The 26886-nt window shown below is 36.5% G+C and overlaps 1 protein-coding gene across 1 annotated transcript in view; it reads left to right on the top strand.

Moving 5' to 3' along the window:
* The window catches only part of DISP1 (dispatched RND transporter family member 1), an 87476-nt gene that overhangs the window by 53093 nt on the left and 7497 nt on the right, over positions 1 to 26886 (top strand). The window contains exons 2-7 of the mRNA XM_066568470.1: positions 2408 to 2944; positions 18510 to 18539; positions 22145 to 22268; positions 23249 to 23376; positions 23812 to 23909; positions 26012 to 26109. Of these exons, the coding sequence (XP_066424567.1) occupies positions 2439 to 2944; positions 18510 to 18539; positions 22145 to 22268; positions 23249 to 23376; positions 23812 to 23909; positions 26012 to 26109 (984 nt within the window). The 5' untranslated portion in view covers positions 2408 to 2438. The remainder of the gene's footprint in view (positions 1 to 2407; positions 2945 to 18509; positions 18540 to 22144; positions 22269 to 23248; positions 23377 to 23811; positions 23910 to 26011; positions 26110 to 26886) is intronic.

Here is a 26886-nt window from a genome sequence, read left to right as displayed (position 1 = left end):
GTACTGAGGATCTTTTCTTCTATTTAGTAGTTCTAAAACATTTCTGAACAAAAGGTACGCAGGTAGCTATTATATCTGTGGAAAATAAAGCATTTATCTTTGATTGTATTTAATGGAGGCTGCTGAGCTGTATGGACAAAAGTTACAATTGCCACGTCAGTGTTCTCAAGGGGCACAGATACACTGAAGGGCCAAGGCCGTGTGTCTGTGGTGAGGTTGCCCAGCAGTTGCGGGCACGATGTTGGGCATCTGTGTTTGGCACAGAGATGTTTGGTTTCCTTCATGAAGTGGTTGAAAACAGCTACTGAAAATTAATGTTTTAAGTGTCCTGGATTTAAAGCAAAAGAATATGTGTCTCTCTTCCTGAAATATCAGATATTTGCAGTCTCTCTATCCCTTCTGTTCGATTATTAGAGTAGACAGTAATTTTGAGCAGTGTACAGCAGTTTTCAAGTGATGATATGGATGAATCCAACTAACTTAGAAACAAATGAGCAGCATCACTGTGCAGCCTATGTTTATGTGAGTGAATGTAAAAATAAGCAGCCAGAAATTCCAAAAATGCTGCCAGACACCTGGAGAGGAGCTTTCTCTGCCTCCGTGTCCAGCTCTCTCAGTGTCCACTGAGGTTTGATGTTACCTGCAGTGTGAGAGAAAACCAGACTGCTGATACACAGTGGAATTTCACATAAGTGATACATCTCTTCTGACCAAACTGAAGTTTAGCCAGCCCCTTGAATTTGCTCTCTATGCTCAGCAGAAAGTCCTCCTTGGGCTTGACTTTCCTGGGCCAGAGGAGGGGGGAAACCTGTCAGGAATGTGTGGAATTGAAGGCTGGAAAAATCTGCTTGTCAAGCAGCATATTCTCCTCTTGTGAGTGGGTTTCTAAATGAAAGTGATTTCCCAGGGCATCTGGCTCTGCACATGATCTAGAACAAATAGCAGAGGATTAATTTTTGTTTCAGAAGTGGGGGATTTAGCTCTGTCTCAGGGAGATGCTACACGGGGGGCTGCCAGGGGGAACATTCCAGTCTGCAAAGCACTTTGCTCAGAATTAGCATACAGGCAATTAAATAGCTCAGCTGGCTGGGCAGGCTTAGCTCTCTGAGCATTCAGCAAAGGTACCAGGGAAGAAAATGAGTTAGAAACTTCCTTGCTTATCTGCCTTAATCTATGTATGTTGTGTCTCCCTGCAAAGTTCAGTTGTCTGTAATGCAAGCCTTGCAATTTGGACTTACAATGATGTTAATTAAATTCGGTATTAAAAAGTCAAAGCAGTTGTAATTAACTGATTCTGTTTTTTCAGGAAGTGTTGATTTATTCTTCTAAGTAGCACATAATCAGTGTTTTTCATGCTCCCTCCTCCCTCCCCCAGGGTCATGTAAATTGGGTTGCAAACTCTTATCTGAGTGTGGTGTTTGACCTTTCATGTTATTTATCAAAATAATGATCTCCAATTTACCTTTTTATCTTATTAAAACAAAGTTATAGTTAAGATGGGAAAAATTGACTGCTGTAAGCACCTCACGCAAGTTTTGATCTTGAGCTGTGATCACTTCTACAATGTTAATAGTTCTCATTTATCTACATATTGCCTTTAAACCTTAGGAGAAAATCTTTTCATATGCTTTATTTACGACACGTTACATTATGCACTGCCTTTAGAGTACATGTTGCCGAGAAGTGAAAGCTTCTCAATCAACAATTATTCAATCCTGGGATTATTTTTTGTCAACCCGGTAAAAACATGTGGTTGTATTCTATCTTTTTAGTATTCACAACAGTTCATTTTGAGCTTCTGCTAAAGATCTAATCTACTATTCATAAAATTTGATATGTCTCCTGAAATAGCTTGATTCATTCAAATAAGGCATATCAAAATTTCTTTATAAACATGAATATGCCTTGTTTTTAATAGAAATTGGAAAGGAGGTTACTGAAACCAGCACATTATTGGTTATTAAATAATCTCTATTGTGTGGGCTCATCTCCTGCAGTTTTTCAAAGCACACAGGCATATTGCAGTGCAAGGTGTGGTGACAATGTTTATACCAAAATCTGTTTTTATAAATAGTGGCTATAGCTTAGTTTTTTGCACAATGATTTTGCTCTGTGCATGTCAGCCATTACTTGTTAGCTGTGACACAGACACTGACAAATCTCTATTAATTTGATTTATAACTTGGTGTAATCACTGAAAATTGACATAACTTCACTCTTAACATTTTGTTGAACAAATTTAAGTACTTTAAGACATTCCTGGCAGTGTGCATGGCTCCTTTCCCTGTTTCCCTGTGTTGCAAAAGGTGAAGCTCAGAGCAGAGCTTTACTCATGTTAATTTAAAGTTATTTCTGAGCATCTGAAAACACTGCAGCTCTCTAAACTATGCTTTATTTGTTTCCTCAGGAACATCACGTGTCCACTGAGAACTTGGAGCATGGCTATGAGCAACACCAGTGACTCTGTGGTCCTGAGCAATGGCAGCATCTTGTCAAATGCTGCTGGCCCAGGGGTTGTTGCAGCTAATGACAGAGACATCACGGTCCAACAACTCCCATCCAAGGAAACACCAAGATCAAAACCAAGTCCAAATGGCTGCCTGCAACTAAATGGTACAATCAGACCATCCTTTCTGCCTTTAGACAACCAAAGAACTCAGCAGATGTTGTCGCAATGCTGCCACCCTTGTCCATACCATCATTCTTTAAATAGCCATAATAGCAAGCAAGAATGTCATTCAGTGGTTGGCAGCTCAGCATCATCTCCTATGACCTCGTGCTGTATGCAGCCACACACTGAGTACTCAGCCTCTATTTGCCAAAAACACACCCCTGTCTATCATCCTGCCTGCTGTCTTCAGCCCTCCCCATCCTTCTGCCTTCACCATCAGTGGCCTGACCATTTCCAGCATCAGCCTGTGCAGCAACACCTAGCCAGGATAAGGTAAGCAGGTTGCATTATTTCTTAGTTCTCAGCATGGATAATCTTTCCCTGAACTATTTTGTTTTCTTACAGAAGTAGGAGATCTGAAAGGAAGATGAACCAAATTTCTTTCCCAGTGATTTTACAGATCAATTTTCAATGCATTATCAAGTCATTATTTCCAGGAGAAACCAAGTCAGGAGATTTGTTTTGCTGGGCTCCATGAATATTCCTGAAGTGAAATAGTTCTTTCTTGGGAGAAAAAAAACACTGGTGTTTTTTTTTTCTTCTTGGGGATTGTTTGGAAGCTTATTAGCTCTTTCAGAAGATACAGGGTACACCTCTATTGTATAAAACAAACCAGTAGAGATAGCTAAGAATACACTGAAAGATCTGGTATGTCTGCACAGTCTAATCAAAATACATATTTCCTTAAAAAGATGCATTGAAAAATATTTTCAACAATCCTATTCTCAAATGTTCGGGGTGTTTTTTCTTTGTCAGGTCAGCTGGTTCCGTGGGTTGCCCTCATGTCTTTTCAGTGTAGGTTATCTGCTAAACTTCAAAATTGTGCTCAGATTGTGGAATTTGGGATTGCTCTAGGTTTTAGTCCTTTCTGTTCTCTATTTCATAAGAATCTGCCTCTTTGTTTTTGTTAGCTTTGGAGTTCCAGAGCTTCAGGGAGCAACAAACACAAGAACAATCTTCTACAGCCTCCTGGTCCTGGGCAAAATCAGCCAATCTAAGAAGCAATTTCTAAAAAGCAAATTCCCATTGAAGGAAGACACCTTGAAGCTTTTAAGCAATGTTATTATTTTTTCTGAGTTGCAGTTGGGCTAAAAGGGGTGGATTTTCATGGGAGCATTAAAACTACCCTTCTCCCTGTTATCCAACATCTGCACCCATATACAAGAACTTGGAGCTGTAAGTGTTTCTCGGTCAGTTACAATGATTTTGTCTTGATGAAATATATGAGCTAATTTTAAACTCCTAAAAATATCAGACGGGGAAAAACATGTAACGTGGAAAAACTCAAAGTGAATAAAACTTTTTTCCCCTAAGATAAAAGCAGATGAAAATAGGGATGATAATACAGAGCACAAATCAGCGTTCTCCCGCCAGTTATTCCACTTAGAAATGGAAAAAATCTTAGTTGTCGAAACTGCTTATAATCAGACATGTATTTTCCACCCCATTCGTCAAGCAAAGACATTGTATAATTTTGTATGCAAAGGTATGAGGGAAGTTGAACTATTGTAGGATCATCATACTTTTCAAACTGTTGGAATGGTTGCATTGATTTCACTGTTTTTCTCCCTGTGCATCAGGGTTGTTAAACTTCATCTGTATTCCATAGTCATGAGGAAGGGAACAAATGCCATCCATAGTCTGGGTTTCTGGCTTTAGTCTAGAAATAAAAACAGTGAAAATTTCTTCTGGATATGATAAAAAATTGTTTTCAGTCATGCTTCACAGATGCAAAAAATGTTTGAACTGCTCTGATTGGGCTCTTGAGCCAAGACACTGTTTTTTCATCTTCCTTGCCATACCATACACTTCTACAAAAATGTACAGAAATTATGAACAATGATTTATGATAAATGGTTTGTCTTACTGCTAGCAGTCGAAAGATGCAATCCAACCTTTAAAGCACCTATACTTATTTAACCAGCTCTATCTGTTAGCATACCCTGCATATCCCTATCAAATGATTACTGTACTGCTTCCATGCCTTTTCACTCTGTAAACTGCCCATGGCTGCAGTAATGGACAGTGTATACTGATCTGACTATCACTTAGCATGGAACCAAAGACTTCTTTTCTCTCTTCATACTCAGCAAGGTGTGTCTAAATACAATAGTCTGTCATTGCATTGTGAAGTTATCACCCAGAAAGGCCACTGTCAATGTAGATATGTTGGAGATGGTAAAAACTGGGAGCAACTGGATGCAGTCTTGCAGGTGGATGGATGTGCACTGAGGAGGAAGCAAACTGCCTCATTTGAAGCTCCTTGGCAGGGCTGAAAAGGATAGGGTGATAAATGTGTATTTATTTTTTACGTGTTCAGGTCACTTCCTGTAAACAGAAGAGTAAGACTTCTGTGATATTTCAATGTGATCATTGTTGCACACTCTTAATTTTATTGCAGTTTGAGCTTATAATCTGCACAGCAGCTTCTCCAGGTATTTTTATTACAAGGTTCATTGGAAATCATCCAGCTTTATGAAATGTGCGTGTTTCAACAGGGTTATTTAAAATGCAGGTTCTTATACTCTACATTAGTTAAATTCAGTATGTAGTCAAACAACACTTAATTTAGCTTCTTTCTTTAAAAAAAATGCATTCAAATATTGTTATAATTTTAAGAAGGGGGAAAAGTTGTGATTAGATACAGGAGGGTGAACACTCTTTGCAGACTGTATCACCGATGCTTACAGCTCTGGGTAGGTAACCAATTGTTTCAGCACAACAGGCTTTGTCAGGTTTTGAAGCCCAAGGCTTAACATTTGTCAGTGACCTAATATTAAAGGAATGTGGCTCTGGTATATCATTGCAGATTGGAGTGAGTAAAGACTAATTGAAATAATGCCACACTTGTCCTATCCTCTTAAAGCTGGCTGGATATGGAATTTTGTAGAGGGTTCAGCTTTGAAGTTTAACTAAATTACATGGAAACATCATCTATCCACTGCATCTTAAGAGTCTGGACAACTGTTAATTTTTTTAGGTTGGTGAAAACATTCTGTAGCATAAAAGGAAATATTTTTAGTGGTTGATGTTTTGCAGGATGATTGTGGTAAAAAATTCTATTGTAAAAATAGGTAAAAGAGGTCAACATTTGGTTGTAATGATTCTGATGTCTTTTAGATGTTTTTCTGAGGTTGGAAGATCTTGAGTAAAGTTTCTTGTGTTGTTTTGTGCACATATTTAAGAAGTAGCTTATGTGAACAGGTTCATACTTCCTTTTTTCAGTGGCCATAATATCTTGACCACACAAACACTCCCTGGGAAATTCCAGCCATCTCTCCATATCACAATGCAGTTGTCTTGAGGTTTGATTTGCTCTAACCATTTCTAAATTTACCTGTGTACAAGCATGGCACATTTAATTCTCTTCAGTACTGTTGGATGGTTTTTTTGTTCCTCTATCCTGCCCCTTTGGAGAGCTCATGCTGAAGTATCCGTTTTTGTTGGAATGCACTTATGTATCTCAAGAAACCTGGGGGCTTGGACACCCTGGAAGATATGAGTTACTGCCCCTCCTTTGCTGTGGCTTCTGTAGTCATCAGCAGCCTTCATCAGGGTGGGTAGAAATAGGGGAAACCAAGCAAGTAAGGCTGTGAAAGAAGCATGAAAATTGATCCCTAATGACTGGAAGCACTGAGTTAGGAGTCCCTAGGGAAAAGTAAAAATGTGCAGCCCAGTAGCATGCTTAGTGGGATGAAAGGAGGATGAAATAAATAGTGAACAGTTGCATAGTTCTCTAGAAGAACTAAATAGTAGCATTTTTAAAAAGCTAGAAAACTCTTACAATCTTTCCTGGTATTTTTCAAAACCGCTTCTTCATATAGGAATGTATACATATCAGTAGGAGTGGCAGAGGAAGGATGTGCAGAGATCATTTAGGAAGTTGTCTCAGGATTGAGGAAGGCACGTAATAACAATTGTGATATCTCTGGGGCCAAATTGGATTGCTTCCTTCAGACATGTATGGGAAGTTTTTGGTGGGAAAACACCAGTTAAAAGCTACCTGTGTGCCTCTTAATCTTGATGTCAATTCTGCTGGAATCTCTCTGATGATAAAATTTAGAAAGCTTAGGTCTGTGGACTCAGAAATAAAAGGTAGGGCAGAAGAGGTCAGGGAGCTGTGAAGGAACTGCTGGTGCCGCTGCTAAGGAAAATGCTCCAGACTGCCAGTTTATGCAGTGCTTGCACTTTCACAGTATCAATCCAATAAATTCAAACAAGCCCTCTTGGATCAGGGTGAACCTGCTTTGTGTCACCCACTGTTTACTTTTTTAGACTATACTGTTGATGCTGTTGACTATGGCAGACAAGTAAGGAAAACTGTTCTGAAAAGCATCTGAATTATCTGTGGTAAAAAAACAGGCTGAAAGGATATATGGAATGATCTCCCTATGATCATGCAATCATCTCAAGCTGGAACAGGAAAGTAAAATCTGTTTAAAGCCCTACAGAATCCTTACTTTGGCTAAAATTTAAGAATTGCTCCTCATCCCCAACCAGCCTACTTTGGAGGTTTTAGCTCCTAAAGCTTAGTTAGTTTAAATTGCTGAATTTTAAATTGCTAACTTTTGCTTGTTAGACCAATTTATATTCTGAAGAAGGCAAAAGACAGCATCAGGAAACTGCTAAAACATCCAGACTTTTTGTACATCTTGCTTTTAGTTTTATTTAAACCTTCTTTTGAAGTGTTTCGGCATTGCAGATTTATGTGATGGTTCTGGGACTCTGGGTTCTGCTCTGTCTCAGCATTCTGTACCACACACTGTTCAAACAGTACTGCAGACACAAGTGAATACTTACACTTTATTTAATACTTTAAAACAAAGCTCTGTAGAAATGAAAAACCTGTGAAGTGAGGATAGAACACTACAGCTGCCTCTTACCCATTTTAGATTTTTCCTTCTAGTTATTTGGCATAAAGATTAGAACCAGAAAAAAATAAAATCTCCTCTGATTTTTCAAAAAGCAAGGAAATGTTTGTCAAATACCAATCTTAATAACAAGACTTTGTTATGAAACAGTTCCCTGCTTGATTCCAGGAAAAGGATAATGGTTATCTAGTACATTCTGCATGGCTTGCGGAGCTGATTTTGCATATACACATGTATAAAATATTTTCAAATAGCCTCAGTTCAGCAACATGAACTGTTCACAAAAATTTTTCCACTGAGCTTTTTTAACAACCTATCCTATTTTGAAAGTTGTTAGCGTCTGCTTTTTTTGATGCATTAAAAGATATTTTAGTTTTCACTTTTTATATGAACTGTATACTAATGTCTTTTGTACAAAATACATGTGCATATAATGATTAAAAAATTAATAAAGGAACCTTTCTGCCTTCCCCTAAGAAGATTAAAAACAGGAATCTTTAAGAAGAAACCTTTAGGTCAGATTTCTGGAAGTGGGATTTCTGAAATGTTTTATCAGCCTTTAGCAACTAAAAAGCAAAAGCTGGGACCATAATTTCATTCATTGTTCAGAGTGTTGCAAATCTTTTGGTTCACGTTATAGATCAGGAGTTCCTGAAATAATACAAATTCTTTCTCTGTTCTCATTTAAGCCATTTTTTCTATGCCAGAGTAGGAGTTCTCCTTATTATGAAGCATTAACAACCCAATGGCATATTTGGGATTTTGATGTAGTTGAGAAAAAAGAAAAGGAATGTGAAGCCATCTCATGCATCCATCTGAGTCCATATGTGGGATTCTCTGTTGAGCCCGTGTGGAAAATTAGGTTTTCCCTGTGACCAAATGAACTGGTTTTTTTTCTTTCTTTGAAATACTTTTTCATGTCAGTCTAATTTAAGCTGTGCTTCTTCATTTTCACACATTTTTATTTTTAGTCTTGCATGATCTCTGAGTGTGATACCTTAAGAGTTTTATTAATTCATTTACTCTTCCCATGATAAATACTGTGCATTGTTGGCTGTTGAAACAACTTGCTGCACTTTCTGGAACTGAAAGCAAAGAGCTGACACACAGAGAGTAGAATGCAAATAAAAATGCCATTTATAATTTGGTGGCTGATCAAATTAAAAATAGCATGGCTAAGAAAGTATTAAGTGCCTTAAAAAAAAAACCTGTCATTCTGAGCTGTCCAGGGGATTTTTGCAGGCTTTGGAATTGTACTAATTAAACATTAGTGTTTGTCTAGACTTCAGGTTGTTTGGAATCAAGCAGTTTTGCCATGGGAAGGTGGTGCTTGGTACTTTGGTGTGAGTGCAGCTGAGGACCAGCCTGGCTGTATATTGCTGTGTAGATTCTGCTCCTTAGGAAATTCAGGTCCTGTGTGTGCTTGAATTTCCTGTGCCCTGTATCCCTCACCTTACCCTGAACAACAGAGGAGCTCACTCATAACTAGCAATCTGCTGGGCCTTTGAACTGCTGTCCTTAGAAGATGTAAAGCTGCAGGAAACTCAGCTTTATGGGAGGGAAACCATAAAAAAATGGCTCCTTTCTTTTGTACTAAATTGACTGGAAAACCACCATCAGCTGTGCTCATTCTGGAAAAGGACTAATTGGCGTGGGGTTTGAGATGACTTTTAAAACTGAGCATTTATATGCACTTAGAAAAAACCCACAACATCCAAAATTATGTCAGTTTGTTGGAATATTTTGATGATGTATGGTTGTTTTCATGTACTTTTAATTTAGTAGGACGTTGTAGTAAATGTCTTATTCAAATGTGAGTAAGACAACACCAGTAAACAAAGAGCAACAGTCTAAACTATGCATGGCCAATGACCTGATTTTCATCACTCTTTAAGAGATGGGTTTTGAAAGATTTGCATATTCCTACATAAAAGTTTTGAGTCTTCTTCTGATGGGGGAAAGTGCAAATTATCAACATCACCTTTAGAAAGCTCTTTATGAGTTACCATCATTATTTCTGTCTCTAACTCCTTCTAAAATCACTTGTTCTTCCTCTCTGATAATTTCAATGTTGTCTTCATCTCCTAGTGAATAATAATAGATGTCCACACTTTTAATTGGTCAGTGGTGCTTGAACAGCAAAACAAAACAAAACGCCTAAACACAGTACAAGAGGGAAATACAGAGGGTACCTGAGCAATTTGGCATTGATTTTGCTACACAAAAATTACAACGAGTTTCTACTGAATAAAGAAATCTCTTAAAAACTGGACTATCAATGCAAAATAGAAATGAGGTGGTACCACTGACAGATCAATGGAGGTAAGGGAAGTTACAACTAGAAATCCTGCTGATATTTCAGAGAGCTTAGTCTCACTATTGGCAAATTAGGATTGGTTTGGTTCTTTTCTAGTAAAATCATAAATAGATTTATGTACTGGACTGGAAAAGCTGATTTGCATCACTTCTTCCACTTCTCCCATATTTTCTAGCATGTTAATAGGATCCCTTGCCTCAAAATTCTTATGTTACCTTTCCAGTTTGTAAGATGTTTAGTTTATTCTGTCAAATAGATGAACTTTTGCAAACATTTTGCTGAACATGGATTATGTTAAATCTGTTTTATAGTCTGTTCAATCCTAGAGCGCTTTTTGGGGGTTTTAGCTACCATACTGGATGTATTTAGCTCTTAAAGGTTCAATAAATATTTCCCTTTTTTTGCTTGCTTTTTACTGAGCATACAAAACAAATTTCATGTCAGGAGATCCAAAAGATAATGTTGCATTATATATGTACAAGTTTTCATTAGCACTAGCAAAAGCTAGAGAGCCTTCTTTGTGCAATTACATATTAAATCCTTTTAAATATATTATGTTGAATAGACATTTGTTTTATATCACTTAAAAGTGATATAAATTACTAAATTCACAGATATTGGAACAGGACTTCAACACTGAAGAGAAATATTTGACTAAATTTAGAACAAAGATCTGAAGTAACAGTATTTTCATTTGCTCCAAGAGATTAAATGATCAGAAAGGTAAAAACTATTGTTTGTCCCCATGGTTAGATGAATAATCTGGAGAAATTTTAAGTGCTTTTAGTCTATCTTTAGAAAAGTTCTCTGGACAAAGAAGGTTTTCTGAGAGCAAAACTGAACTCCCTGGTAGCTTATGATCACAAAGTTTTATATCTATACAGGAAGGAAGACTGAAGCATGTATCAGTTGAAGTGTGATTTATGACACTCCAAGTCTCCCGACTCCAGAGCCAAACTTCCATGTGCTTAATATCAGTCTTTAATACCTATAGGAACATGTACTTCAGCCTGCCTGGACAGATGCCATCATAAAAATAGGCACTCCTGGGCATTTTCATTCTTGGTGGTATCATGAGATGGGGGTTTTCTTCTGTGTATGTTGTGATTCCTTGAGTCATGTTAATTTCCTGTTTGTCAGAGAAATCCAAGATGTGGCCATAACCTTGTGTTGCTCCATTCAACTGGGAAGTGTGATAAAAACAGCTTTGAAATAAGGAAGGGACTTTTTTGCCAGTAAAAATGTTGAAAACTACTCTAGTCATCATTTAAATCCCAAAACATATCTATTAATTTCACTGTAATTACCAAGAAAAGAGAAAAGACTAATGGTTTAGGACTTGTGAAAGATCTTGAAATAATATTAGTCTGCTCCAAATTAGTTGTTGGCTTGTTTTCAAATAATGATTCATGGTGGTAATTTACTAAGCTTTTTTTAAATTCTCTTTAATAGATCAGAACTTTTGTTTAATTTGCCAGGCAGTGCTCTACATAGTCCTGCATTCAGTGCTTCAAAAGTTTAAGGAATATGTATATAGCTTCAATTAAACCTTTTGAAGAAGTATGTACTTTAAATTGTACTTTAAATTTATAAACTTTGTCATTTAAAGCAGGGAGAATCCAGTTGAAGTATGCTTGATGGCAATCTTGACAGTTTTGGAGCAGTGTTTAAAAGTGGCTACAGTCGTTGGAGAAAAGTTTAGGGAAAGAAGAATACAAGAAAAGTGTTTGGAGGGTCCATATTACTTGTCTCCTTCATATGCTCTCAGATTTTCCTACAGAGAAGATGATTTAATTCCTTTTCAAGATAGGTGAACCAAGTAGATGCTATAAAGGAAAAGAGACAGCTTTCTTAGTGGTTAATAATACCTAGTCAGTTGTAAAGATAAAAGAGGAAAGACATTAGAAGTCAGTATTGCAAAAATGGGTTTCTGAGGAGCCTTTAATTGAAGATTTGGTCGGTAAATCCTGGGCTCATATGTGGATACCATCCCTATAGAGCAGTGAGGAAAAGGAGAGGGGGGAAAAACCCAACAATACCCCCAGCCTTGGAGTTGATTATAATAGGATCATTTCAGTTTCAAATCACCTGTTATAAATTTATAGAAGTTTTAATTTTAGCATATAATGAATTATACAGGGTTAGAATAAATTAGACTATTTCAGTTGGGAGTGACCTGCAAGGATCACCTGACCCATTCAGGGCTGACCCAGTTAAAGCATCTTGTTAAGGGCATTGTCCAAATGCCTCTTGAACACTGACAGGACTGGGACATCAGCACCTTCCTAAGAAGGTCTGGTTAGGTGTTTGACCACCTTCTAGATAAAGAAGTGTCCAGTCTAAATATCCCCTGGCTCAGCTTTGAACCATTCCTGCATGTCCCAGCACTGGATTCCAGGGAGAAGAGATCACCTCTCCACTTCCCTGCCTCAAGAAGCTGTAGAGAGCACTGAGGTCACTGCTCAGCTTCCTTTTCTCCAAATTAGACAAGTCCAAAGTCCTCAACCCATCTTCTTAGGACATTCCTCACAGCACTGTTACTAAACTTGCAAATGAGAATACATTTAGTTTCTTAATAGGATTGCAGTGACCTTTTCCATCTTTGGTGCCATGATGGAAACATATTTCCCCGTTGTAATCTGGCACGAGCCAGAATTTTGTCCATGAGAGGTGTCAAAACTCCCTGTTAGTTTTGCAGAGTAGGTTAATAAAGTTTAATATTGATTTTATAGCAGAAAGGGAGTGAGTGAAATGCTGGCTTAGTTAAGGATATAGGGTTTGCCTCACTCCATGGAGTTTTATCCAGTAGGCACGCTGTAGGTCAGTAAAGCTTAAATTTCTACGCTGAATTTAAATCAGTAAGAGCAAGAATCGCTCAGACAATTATTTTATTGTTAACACCTTCCTTACAGTTGCTTTCTTCACAGAAAGGTAATCTTATTTGCTCCTATTTGCTGTGAAAGTAGAGCAGATGCTCACTTGGAACTGAAGAGGTAAGTAAGAACACAGCAAGAAAAGCAGATGGGAACTTTTATAAAACTTGATGTCTCAACTGTAAAAATGTGAATTGACATCTGTAATACAGTTGCCAAATAGCATATTGATTTTTGGTCTGCTAAGTTGCATTTTGCTTAATTTTAAGCAAAAGAACAGTCATGTGTACAACATTAAGAAAAGTTGCAACATTGACATTTTAATGGGATGAAATAGCAGTTAGTTTCAGATAATTTCACCCTGATAATTTAGACATTAAAAAATATTAAATCCTTTTGGATTATTCCTTGAAATTTTATATGGGGAAAACCCATGAAAGTAAGTTGCAATCTTCTTTGTTTTAATAAAACCTTAAAAAAGCAACTTACCAAAAAATGGAATTCTCTCTCTCCTCTACAAGATCATTTTGCTGTGGGTTGTCCTGTTCCTTAGAGATCCAAACAAGTAAAACTAAGTGCAGACAATTACAATGAACACTGCATGTTTAAAAAAAATCTAGATAAAATTCATTATTAAAATAATGGAAAACTGCTCATCGTAGCAAAAAAATTAAATTGGGAGGCTTATAAAAACTTTTTTGGCAATCTAATCTGTTGGATTTGTTGTCTGAGTGATTGTTAAAATGATAAAGCACATAGGTGCTACATCTGATGTAACAGCAAAAGCTAACTTGATATTTAGGAGCAATTCAAATAGGGTCAATGACATTCTGAAAACACAAGGATTTTCTTCCCGTTCAGGGATTTAGTTTGTATTGTATGTTCTGATGGAGAATGTACAATATGATGCATATCTCATTCTGTCCTGCATGGATTTAGCTTATCCAGGAGTATAATAATGACCAAAAGCTATGTTTTATCACTTCTGGTAACCAGATCTACCAAAAAAGGGAATAGTTTCCCTCTGGCAAAGTAAAGCATTGAGGTTAAACACCTCATAATCCTTGGACAGAAGAGTCTTTTTTTTTCAGCTATTTATTGCAATGTACCATTTTTGCCTCCAGTGAATCTTTAAGTGAAAAGCAAGAGTGCAAAATGAATCTGTTGCCCTGTGTAGGGCCAGGAGTTGGACTTCAGTGATCTTAATGGGTTCCTTCCATCTCGGGATATTCTGTGATTCTATATTGAGTAAATCGTTTTCTGATAAATATCAGTAAGCTGTGCATTTATTTTCAAAATTTTTTGCAGCTCAGCACCAAAATGACAGTGCTGGATATCATTGCTGGGGGAGCAGCCTCCGCTTCCCTTAGCTCATGTCTCCCAGAATGAAACAGAGGAGAAGCACCCATGCTGACACAGTCTCAGATTTATCCAATGCTGTTTGCTCTTTCCTTACACCTAAAAATAGGGCACAACAATCACAGACAGTGCCTTTGTGCTGCCCCATGTCAGGCTGGTAGGCATTAATTTCAGCTTAAAGTCTAACTGGCTTGTTGTTCCTCCATGGAAAAAAAAGAGGAAAAGCCTTTCTACATCCAAGTTCCAGTCTCTACATCTGCTCTTGGTGACATAGAAATTAATTGCAGCTAAGTGAAATGGCATAAGTCAGAAATCGAGTGTTTAGCCAGGGCAATATCCAGAATTGTAATAGGAATTTTAGGAAGGTAATGTTTGGATAAGTTAGTACAAAGTTATGATTTGGAATGTGTTGATGCTTTTTAACTGACTCAAAAAAAGACCCCAACTGACATTACTGTCAGTGTAAGCAGGAATGTTCCTATTTAAAATCATATTAATATCTCTTTCAACCTCTTAGGTTATTGATAGCTGCCTTTTTAACACTTCTTTGAAATGATGGGTGCTTCGCAACAGCTAGAAAACTCTTCAAAGTATGCTTCAAAACACAGCCTGTTTTCCTAATTTTCTATTTCATGGCTACCTTCTGCAGGGTTTCTTGCACCCACTAAGGAAGCAGCAAGCATTAATTCTTTGGGGTGTGAGGCCAAGGGGTTGCTTACATTGATACCTTTCTCACAACCGAGGTTTGTGAAGAAAGCCTGAAAAAGAATGCCTTGGAATATCTAGATACTTTTGTTGTCCTCTGATACATTCAGGTTTGTATTTCCCTTAAATGCATTAGATTTATGAAGCACGCTGCATATGAAGTAAATCAACCATAGTATTATTATTAAGTCCCATGCTGTGGAACATGTTTTGAAATATTGCCTTGTGCCATGCGATGTCCCAGTGACATGAAAGTTCTGAACTAGATTTAATAATACATAGGATTTCCAAAAGCTTGTTTTCCAGTGTGATACTTGAAATTAGGACCAAACTCCCCTCTCTGATGTACCCTATTAACTTCCATGAGAAAACTCATTCAGTGCTGTAATCAAAAGGAGGCTTTGGCTTCCCTGGGAACTCAAAGTCAGGATGCTGCCATGTGGCACAACATGCTCCCCTCCAGGAAGCTCAAGCATTGGTCATTATCTTTCTCAGATTGAAAAATATGTAAAGCAGTCATATTTTTTACACCTGTGAATTGCCTCTATTCGAGTAGGTTTGTTCACAAAGAAATAAATTATTTCTACTGCATCACTGTTCAAAATACCCATAGAAACCCTGAGGTTAAGTGCTTATTTAGGCTGGAAAGGTGAATAATTGGAGCTGTAGTAGTCCACTCCAAAGTTGATTAATCCTCCTGATACTCAGTTATTTCCTAGAGTAAACTCACTGATATTACAGCAGCCCTTTTTAAAGACACCATTCCTCCTTTTCAGCATGTTACACAGTAGGATGCTGGGCATCCAAAATACATTTCATACTGAGAAACATTTGGGAGTTTTAACCAATCAATTTATCTTTTCTTTATGTATTTCTTAATTCTATGATGTTCAGACAAAACTTGCCACTAGGAAAGGACAGGATGAAGCAAAGCATGTGTTGAGCAGTGGCTGACACTTGCAGTAAATGGTGCTAGAACAGAGCCTGTCCTTTTCTTCCTCTTTCCCTTTTCCCCTCTTGTTGCAGAGTGTTTATTAGATTTTATCAGTGACTGCAGTTTGTGCAGTAACTTGGTTCTGCTGGTCTTGTCACCACCAAGTGTGATTGTCACTTTCTGCTATCAGACTTGTGAGAACTAAGTACAAAGGTAATTTAATACACAGATCAACTTGGCTTTTGTCCCATCAAAAGAGTGGAATTCACAACTTCTTTCTCACGAAAACTGATGAGGAATCTCTTTGTCCACACTTTTTTTTTGGAGGCTGATAGCGTTGTTTAAACTGGCTCAATGAAAATATAATACTTCAAAAATTAGATACAGCAACATTCATTAAGTGGGAAAGATCTGGTTTTGCCATGCATTTCTGTATTTTAGAGCATAATTAAAGAATTTTGGGTTGTAGTTTTCAGGGATAACTTCTCCTATTGACCAATATAATAAAGTCATCACAACAGCTGCAAGGGATTGGTTACACTGCTGGAATTTACCCGGGTGTACCCAGGTTTTTTCAATGTATGCTTTTCAAAACAAAACAGTTTGATAGCAGGTGTGACCTTTAACCCTCCCTAGCTTTGAAGAACTTAATCATCATCATTTGTTCAGCACTGAATATATTTTGCAGGTGGAGGAAACAGAGGGAAATGTAGTTTGGTTTTGATGGGTCCGGGGGAGGATGTGGAATAATTGTGTTGGTACTTTTACCCACTTTGTGTAAACCAAATTAGACAAATTTAATTTTAAAGTAGCCCCCATGCAGAAGAAAACAATTTAATCTGCTAATATAAACCGGAAGTCATAGAAACCTTTATACAGGTCAGCATAAACACAAAGCCTGTACTAATCGTTGTTGGGTGGCTCTTCTTCTGCCAAAGTGTTGCCTGATATTATTACTCATGGCAGAGCCTATTATGGCACAGACAAAAACAAATGGCTGAATATATATGGAAATTCAGATCTTTACAAGTGAAAAATAGAAATTAATGTTTGAAATACCTTACTAACAGTAAGTGTGTCTGCTTATATTTTTCTCTCATCAAACCCAGGAGATTATGCTGCAGTTTAAAAAATTGTTATTCCCAGCACTATGACTTTGCCCCCTTTTCCATACAGTCTTGAAAGCACATTCAGTGTGTACTCTGCCTTGGTGAAAGTTCATAAAAAGGACTGTCTGTTTAAACATTTCTCTTCATCCAGAGTCCTGTTACTGTTCACTTCAGATTCAAGTTGAGTGAGTTCTGACTTCAGTACCTGGTTTCTGATCCTCCAGTCTAGCCTGAGTTGGGAAAAGTTGATTTTGTGGTTGAGGCTGTAGATCAGACAATGAGCAGTTCCCCAAGCCTGCCACAGCTTCTTTTCAGCCTTGGGTAATTTACTGTTCAAAGTAATTTCAGAACTCAGTTTAGTTGAGTTTCTCTACATTCTGGCTGCTGGTGAGTCTGTTGTAGTGGTACCAGCAGCTTTTAGCATCATTTGGAAAATTGGGTATGTTCTCTACCTCTGGAAGTCAGATTTGTGCACCTAGTCTGAAGGTTGGTGACACTTCATAAATTTAATCTTTTGTGGCTGCATTCAACTGAGAATCTTTGTCTATACCTTTCATTAATCCTTGAGTTACTCTGCAACTAGAGAATGGTGAATCTGCTTTTCTCGAATTTTCTTGTGGCTGAAAAGAGCAAATCTTACTCTTGTGTAGTAGTAAACAACTCTTACTACTTTGAAGAACAGCAAATTTCATTTCTATTTAGTGGATTAAGTTTTTCTGAAAATCTCTGAGGAGTCTGACCTGTTTATCTGTGTGTGAAAGCATGCAAATCTATGCTTTTGGCAACTTCATTGTGATGTTACTAAGTGATCTATATTATGCAGGTACCTGCTTCTTAACTCAGTGCTTTCCATACTTTTTAAAAGAAGTAATATTGAATGTGTCCTTGGTGGTAAAACAAATCCGTAACTTAACTGAAGTCATTGTATGGTTACAGCTTTGGAGGGATTTTATGTCACGTTCTTGAAATGACTTGCAGATTGTTTATGAAGGGTTTTTTTTAAGTGAAATTTATGTGAATCTTACTGGTCCAGTAGCTAAGAAATTGAAGTGCACGCTGAACAGTGTTAGATAAGAATAATTCTCACTTGGGTTTGCTACCTCCTTCTCAAAATAATATACTTTATATTAGACATTTAAGAAGTAACAAAAACTTGGATAAAAATATTTTATAGAGGTATCCTATGTCATTCTACTTCCTGTATTATGGCAAGACAGAATTTATGGCCAAAATAATTTTTTGTAATGAAATTACAAAGGACAACTATGAAGTTTTGTGAATTACACTCAGAACATGGTGTTGTTCATGGTTGTCTGTTTCCATCATATGCAAACTTTGTAATGATTTTCAATAGTATTGAATTTTTATCATATTAGTTTATTTGGTCTCTTGTTGAAAACTGGAAAAGCCTCAGGAATAGTAATCCCAAAAATCAGCTGCACAAAATTCCACTTTTGAAAACCCAGCTGCCTGTAGCTGTAATTGTTCTCTGAACTACTTGTTTGCAAAGACTCAATTGAATATGACTGTAGGCCTTTCAAAATAATTCATATCCTAAAATATCTGATTTTTATAATTTATTTTCTTACGTATGAGAATAATTAAACTAATTGGTGTGTGCATGCATATTTCATGCATTCTCAATTGCTCTCTTTTTTCTCTTCTTTCAGGCCAACCAGACCATTGAAGTTACCAAAAAGGTAAGGTTCAGTGCTGTCACAGCTGCAGTTTGTGGAATTATAAAGGTGGTAGATGAGGTGATGGCAAAACTGTTATTCCCCAAACAAAGCAAGAATAAGGAATATTCAAAGAAAAAACATAAACATTCAAATTAAATCAGACTTTAAAAGTTTTTCTTTAGGCAGTGGGTAGTAAACTTCTGCAACTGCCATGGGAAACCAGATACTATCAACAAAGTCAAACCACATTTAGAAGAATTGATCTGCAATGGGTCCCTAAATAAACTCTGAAACAAGGAGCCAGGGCCAAGTTCTTTTACATCCATAAAAACACATCTGTGAATCCTACAGTAGCAGGAAGGGGATAGAACATGCAGGATATCCAAATTTAGGCTCCATTTACAGACAGAAAAGCAGTCTCCTCATTAGTACTAGGCCAGAATTTTAAAATCTATGCAGATTTAAATGCTTCTTGTTTTCAACTATTTTAGGCTTTTTTATTACAATCTGTGCCTGGATACTCCATGCCTCAGTACTTTCTTGGTTAAGGGTTGCTCTGAGAAGTGGCTTGGTTGTATCATCAATAGTGATAAACAAACCTGACAGATAAGTTCTGAAAATTTTGTCATAGTAGTTTTTAATTCTTCTAAACCCCCATGCAATCTAGAACACTGGGCTTGGATTCTATAGGCTCCGTAGAATGGCACGGTCAGAGAAAATAACAGACCATTGTATCTAAAACAGTGCATCAGAATGGCAACAAGAAACGATCTCAAGTGAAAAGACATTAAAAACACAATTGTTGGAGTTTATTTATTAAAAACACTATTGTCCACAAAGATGGACAATAGTCCGTCTTTAGGATTTGCTTTCAGTAAAGAGCAAGTCTGTTTGTTAAATGTCATATAATATGTAAGTATTTGAGTTACAGAAATCTGTGTGTTGATATGATTTGGGTCACACAAATATCTATTGTTAATAGTGACCTTTTTACAATACAAAAACTATATATGGTACATTTCTGTCTCTGTACAAACCTGAGGAGTGGTTGCACCTGAGAACATATGTATATAGGAGCTGAATTGAAAAGTTTTTCACTAGCCACATAGTATGCTTAAAATGGGAAAAGAACCTAAACATTCTCTTTTTTACCTTCTCCTTTCAAAGAAAATATTTGAGGTCATGGATCACCTTTAGACAAATTGCTTTATAGGAGTGGTGCTTTTAGTAGTGCTAAATATAGATTGAATTACTGTATCTCCTAAACATTTTGAGTTACTTAGAACATGAATTAAAAAAAAAAAAACTACTAAAAACAAATCAAACCTTTTTTAGGTGTGTGAAACACATCAGGAAGAAATAAATTAGTGAATGCTACATTTTAATGGTACATAGCTAGCTAAAATTAGTACCATTCTAACAGACTGAAAATAGTGAAAAATGGCATAAAAATGGTATTTCACTCAGTGTCAAACTTATATGAGTTCATCATTCAGTGCTGGAATATTTTGGATGAAACAAAACCAAGAAGTTGTAAGTGTGGCTGTATGTCTAGGTCATTGCACGAACAAAAAATAGTTTTAATTAGGCATCCAAAAGTGGGAGGTTATATACTGATTTAGAAAAGTACTAGAGAATATTCTTAGCATTAAGGATATCCTTTCTCAATGTGATTCCTCCACTGAGGAATTGATTTAAGCATTTTCAGTCAAGTGGTCATTTATGCCCAATCTGTCAGGGTGGTGGCTTCCTCCTCACAGAGAAAAAAAAAGTAATTAAACTCATGTTATAGCTTTTAAATTAAATTATAGCTTTGAATAAAAAAATTCAAAACCCACCATTTCTTTAGCCATGTACAGTGGGTTGGGGTTGAGGCTGGTTTTAAGCAACTTGGTTGGTTGGAGCTGGAGCCCTCAGCAGCATAAATAATGCTCAGACAGGTAAAATTAAAAATAGAGTGGTCAGTCCTCTTGTCAGCCAAGGTCAGCTTTGCTTATCTTTATTTCAGTATGTGGTAAAAGAAACGAGAAATTTGCAGGTGTAAACAAGCCCTTCACTGTTTTCTGTATGTGGCTTATTATCACATTAAACACTTAGGACAGAGTTTATTTTATAGCTGAAAGAATTTACCCAATTTAAGAGTGCTCAGCTGAGAATGGAACTGTAGAGACAACATGTCAAAGTGGTAAATCTGGCACTAGTGATAAATAGGCAAATAAATCTTTTGGGTATAACTTTATGACTTCAGAGCAAATGTCTGTAATAACTAGTCAGTCTAGCTTGGAGTTTAGAAAAACATTTGGTCCTATAAATAGGAAAATTCTATTAGGTCATTTACTTCACTTCTACTTTGTACAATTGCTCATTTGGCAAGCTCCCCCTTTGTGATTGACTTTAATGAAAATTTTGACTTCAGATTGCTTTTCAAGCTTTTGCTAATTAACTTCTTGTGTGAACATGTCAGAATTATTCCATGTTTACTTAATGGGAAATGGAGAAACACCCAGTGCTTTGGATTTCTTTGCTCCTCAACGCTGTACTTAGACCCTTAGAGGTGCCTATTTCCACATGCTATGGAAAAACAGGAATAAGCTTGCATATGCCATTGATTTTGCAGTCAGAGCACTTGGAACCCACTGGGAACCTGGAGTGGGGAGATGGACAATCCCTCCCTTCTTAGCAGCAGGACAGAAAATTTCGGTCAAGATGATAATTGTATTGTGATTAATTAACAAGTTGCTCTTAAAACTGAAAAAGAGCCATAATCTTTCAAGACAGTAGAAATAAATAAAGGAGCTCTCTGCAGTAAACTTTCATGTTATGCTGCTTGAAGTTGAGGAGGAAATAAGAGTGGAGATCTTGATCAATATTTAATGTTTACAGAGACCATTTGTATAGAAGGATTCATAGCCTGTAATTACTTTTCTAATGCCTTTATGGGACTTCATATACTCTCTTTGCTCCCAGTATTAAACAGTGTTGCTTTTGAAACATAAACTCTATGAATTCAATTCTTTATTGTAAGAAAAATCATTTAGAAATGAAGATTTCTTTATTTCACTTAATTTTCTGAACATTTCTCTTGAATTAACAAAAATAAAAATATTTTACAAAAATAATGAAAATTAGGTTTGCATATAATAATTCTTCCACTCATAAAATTTAGAATGAACTAGGTGTTAAAATCCAAGGATGGATGTTATGCTGTAAGACTAGACAGTTAACGTTAGTTTATATATCATCTTGCCAACCCCTTGGATCTTTGAACTATAACAGATTTCATGGATCATGAGTATGTAGGGTTTGAATATTTTTTAATGACTATTTTAAAAAGAGAGGAAGTGTTTTCTTTGGGTTCTACTTTAAAACAGATCTTTTTCTTTCTTGGATATTTTTCTCAAAATGCTTAATTTTTAAAAATATCCCAAGTAGTCACGTTTTCTCTCACTAAATTTTTGACAAATCACCTTTTTCTAGTGGCTTGCAATCATGGATAAGCTTGCATTTTTTGTCCAAATCCTGGGGAAAAATAATAGTCTGATCTGAAAAGCTCTTGAGAGAAGTATAGGTTAGTTCTGTGGGCAGCTTTTGTTGCTGTAGCACCTCTCCCTGCTCCTCTTCCATAGCTATGCTGCGCTCATCGCTGACTGGCCTGTGGTGGTCCTGGGCATGTGCACTGTGCTCATAGTGGTGTGTGCACTCGTGGGAATATTAGTTCCAGATCTTCCAGATTTCTCTGATCCACTGCTGGTAAGTCAATACCCATCAGTTGTCCTGTCAAATAAGTATTTTTCGTTTGCCATGTTTTCCATTGGAACCAGTAAACAGCAAATGCAAATACAGCAATTGATACAGTATTAAATCTTGACATTGGAGCAGCAAATGATAATACAAAGCTGCAGTTGCCATCAAAGAATATTACCCGCTAGTTTCCATGCCCTCTGCATTTTGCTAAGATCATGTGTCCTTCAACAGAACTGCTTCAGATTGAATAATGTAAATTCATCCCAGTTTTAGATGTACAGCACAGACCATACGTTCTAAATCAGGTTTCAAAGAAGGCCAGGATCTGTTAAAGGAGAGGGTATTCTAAGTCCCTTCTGAGGATAAAGTGATAGCCATATTGAAAGGATAAAAGTTCTTTTTATCAGATTCTATTAAATATTGCACTAATTTTTTACTTTTACGAGTTGTCTTAAGCATGAGTAGCTTTCAGGATTTTTTTAATTGAAAATATGGCATTTAATCATTATCTTCAAATAAAAATAAACTGTTCCTGTAAGTTATTGGTATTTATAGTATAGAATGTGTACCTACAAATCCATATCTAATGAATATTTCTGGAAAAGAGCCAAGTTGTTAAAATTGTTTCAAAGTCACTTTTAAAATTATTTAAATATTTGCCTTATTCTTAATTAAGAGTGATTATTGAGATACAGAAGAGTACTTTGTAGAATGCCCTTCCTCTGAAAACCAAGTGTTGAACATTGGATGGACTAAATCATCTCTTCTCAGGGAGAGCAGTAGGACAGGCAAGAATTCTTAATCCCTCGTCACTCTCAACAATCAGTCATTATTTTGTCATGAAGTATTTTACTTCTAAAAGTAGATGCCTGGAGTAATTATGCTTCATAGTGAAAGCAATCCATCACTTTGATCGTGTTTCCACTCTCCTGTTTGAGCTGAAGAATGAAAAGCATTAGTGGAATTTTGTGCTTCTCTCCCCTTAGGGTTTTGAACCCAGAGGGACAGCCATAGGACAGAAACTGGTCACATGGAACAACATGGTGAAAAACACAGGGTACAAAGCAACACTTGCAAACTACCCTTTCAAATATGCAGATGAGCAAGCTAAAAGGTAAGACTTTATAATAAAAAAGTAAATTTTGTTTTATTGGTGGTTTTGTATGTACATCATGCTTTCACCAGTACGCTCTGAAGTTAAAATATATACTGCCACTGATTTCAATAAATACAGAATCTAATTTTCTACAGTATTTAAGGCCTTTCATACCAGGCTAGATATTTCCCACTGCAAGCTTTTTTAAAAAATGTATAATTGTACTTTTCTCTATGGATATTTTTGGTACTGGACTCAATGTCCTTTCATTTGAAGTCTCTTAATTTAAAGAAAAAATTAAATTATTGTTTCAGTTTTTGTATCCCAAAATCACATTGGTAAAAATATGTTTTCTCAGGTGTAAGAGCTGTTAAACTGTGTGACTTGTTTGGATGGTGCTTCTTTTAATGATTTCTTTGCTAAGGTAAAGTGAAACCCTTTGTTCTGGTTTAGTCATCAAGATGACAGATGGTCAGATGACCACTATGAAAGAGAGAAGAGGCAAGCAGACTGGAACTTCCACAAGGATACCTTTTTCTGTGATATTCCAAGTAAGTGGAGAAATTATACAAGTAAAGCTAAAAACTTCTGAGTTCAGAGTTTTCTGAACTCTTCTGTATATTGTATGCCATATTAGGAAGTTTTTTTTAACGTAATATATAAACACAATAAATACCTTCTTTCACCGCGCAGAAATCTTGGTAAAATTGGATTGAAATGTTTCAAAGTCACTTTCAGAATTATTTAAAGATTTGCCTTATTGGTTCCATTCTACTGACTCTTTCTCAGAAAAAAAACTGTATTTACTTGAAGTGCTTCCTTTAAATGTTTCCATTTCCTGTAAGGAATTTTATTAGTTCTTGATAGTACTGAACATTGTAAAATCAGTGTTTTGTGTGTGGCTAGAGATCTAGTTCTTAATTCACGTTTGGGAAGAAGTTATGTTTTGTCCATGCCATTAACTTAATTCTAAAAAATCTAAATCAAAATACTTTTCCTGTGTATGTCCTAAAGGCATCCACCAATTGTATTTTGTACAGAATGTAGGGGTTTATGTATGGAAAAAAAAAATAGACACAAAAAACCCAATGAAGAAAACATCCCCCTCAAAGAAACAGAAATAAAAATAAAATGTCCCCACCTTAAAGCACTGTAGGCTATGAAGCTGACTAAGTTAAACTAGAGGACAAAAAAGACAAAAGTCTTTTGACTTTTTACAAGGCACACTGCAGAACTTTGATAAGTCCTGTTCTGACAGAGAGATGTAGATCTTGCCTCTATTCATAGAAGGACCTGAGCTCTTTTGTGGCTATTTCCACATGTGAGGATTGATAACAGAGCACAAAAACACAATTGTGAAATTGTTTGTTTAGATTACTTGGTCTAAGAGAGCAATGACCAGGGAAAACCAGAGTGAAAAACAGACTTTTATTCTTTTTTTTCAATTGCAGTATAGTCTTACATTTAAGTGAGAGGATGGGAGCAACGTCATCATTTCTGCTTCTGTGAACAGAACCTCATTAACCATTAACCATTAACCATATCATGAGTGAGGGACAGAAAATGTACTTGGTACTCTGCTGAGCATTCTTGAAGCAGAATTGACTCCTCTTATCCAGGCTGCTGTTCTACACAGTCTCACTCTCTTCCTTTCCTCTGCTGTTTCTGCATAGTCTCAGTTTGTGACAGTCATGAAGGAATTGCATTTCTCTGGGAAAATTTGCCAGTCCATTATGTAAAGAAAACAGTTGATTTCCTCTTGACACACTTTTGTCATTCCTGGTATCTTTCTTTGTCTGCTGCAGGACCTCTAGATTTCAGTTCCCTTGATCGTAAAGCATCGTTGGAGATCATAAAGCACTGCCCCTGAGTCTTTTCATTGCAGCCTTGTGGAAGGCAAAAATTCTGCAGCTTCACAGCAGTGGGGGAAAATTCAGCCTTTTGGGTTTTTGGAATACTTTAATTAATGTGATCATGTTTCTTAACCCAGAGTACCATACTGTGTTAAACAGTTGTGTATATTTGTGTTTGTATATTTGTTTCCCTTGTGAGCTCTGCAGACAGATCTCATTGCCACTAAGTAATTATTTGCTTTCCTAAATCTGTCTTCTGATAAATATGATTTAATTTGTAATTTAAGCTCCATGTTTCTAAACTGTGGAATTCTTGAAAATGGCCTCAAGGATGTCACAACAATTTCCACTGCAGTCATTTGCTTCTAAAGCAAAAACATTCTTGTAGAAACAGCTTTATAATTATTATTTATATTCCCAAATGACATACTAAATCAGCCTTTGATTACTGTTATCAGTGTACTGCCATTATACTGTGCCAAGATTTAATAGTTTGCTGATTAGATCTTCTGATTTTTGTTTGTCATATTTCAGAAGATAGTTTGCTTGAATGGAAGTCTGTAGAGCTTCTGAGTGGTGTGTAGTATTGAAGATGCCATATTTACTGTAAGCTCCTTAAGGAAATGGAAACTTTCACGTGGAGTGAGTGTTACAGATAAACAGGTCATCTTGAAAAGGAGGTGAATTCCCATGGCTCGACAAAGATTTCCCATGTGCCATTTGAATGGTGGGATTTTGCCTCAGCCTTTGATACCAGGCCCACCCAAACAATCAGTAAAAACCCCCTTCTGTAATTCCAGGTGATCGCTATTCACGAGTGGTGTTTACATCAACAGAAGGAGAGAATTTATGGAATTTGAATGCAATTAAGTCAATGTGCAATGTAGACAATTTGAGGGTAAGTCAATTTGGCATTTGTTTCACTTGCAAATACAGAGCATATATTTGAAACTTTGGTTTGCTGCCCACTGCCATCCAGTAGCATATGAGAGGACTTTATGTGGTTCAACTTCTGTCAAATGATCAGTCAGCATGTACATGCTGTCAAAAAACAACTTTCAGTTTGTAGATCAGGTTATATATTGGGGAATTTCTTTGAGTTTTCTACTAATAGCATCCAGATTTGGGTAGAATAAGGTTGCTTCAGGAAAGAATGATCTTAACTTTTACTGTGTGTTTCCTTATAAAATATTATTCTATGGAGTTTTGTTCTTGGGTCCCAGCAAATAATTGATTTTTCTTGTGTTTTCACCTCCAGGTGAACTAACTATAGTCTCATAATATATGCATTTTTCTCTGACACCCAGTGGATCACTCAAATTAATTTCTTTTTGTTAGTTTAGAATAGGCTGTTAAATGGACAGCAAAGGAACTTAGGTAAAATAGCTAGAGATAGTAATTTTCATTTAAACTTTACTTTATCTGTAAAATAGAAGCTTGTCACTTGCTGGAGCAAACTCCTTTGAACTGAGTAACAATGAACTTTTGGTTCACGTACTGATGACTTTGCATGGAAATGAAGCAATATGTTTTTCATCTGTTAATACTGAACAAATTATTTCCACTTTGCTCTTCTCCGAAACAAAAATAATCATAGACAACTTAATTCATATTTCTCATTTATTTAATAGGATATATTTTCATTATTGGATTGATCATTGCCTATTAGACAACT

Source organism: Molothrus aeneus, chromosome 33, assembly GCF_037042795.1.
Source record: "Molothrus aeneus isolate 106 chromosome 33, BPBGC_Maene_1.0, whole genome shotgun sequence".
NCBI lineage: Eukaryota > Metazoa > Chordata > Aves > Passeriformes > Icteridae > Molothrus > Molothrus aeneus.
This window is presented reverse-complemented; position numbering and strand designations above follow the sequence as displayed.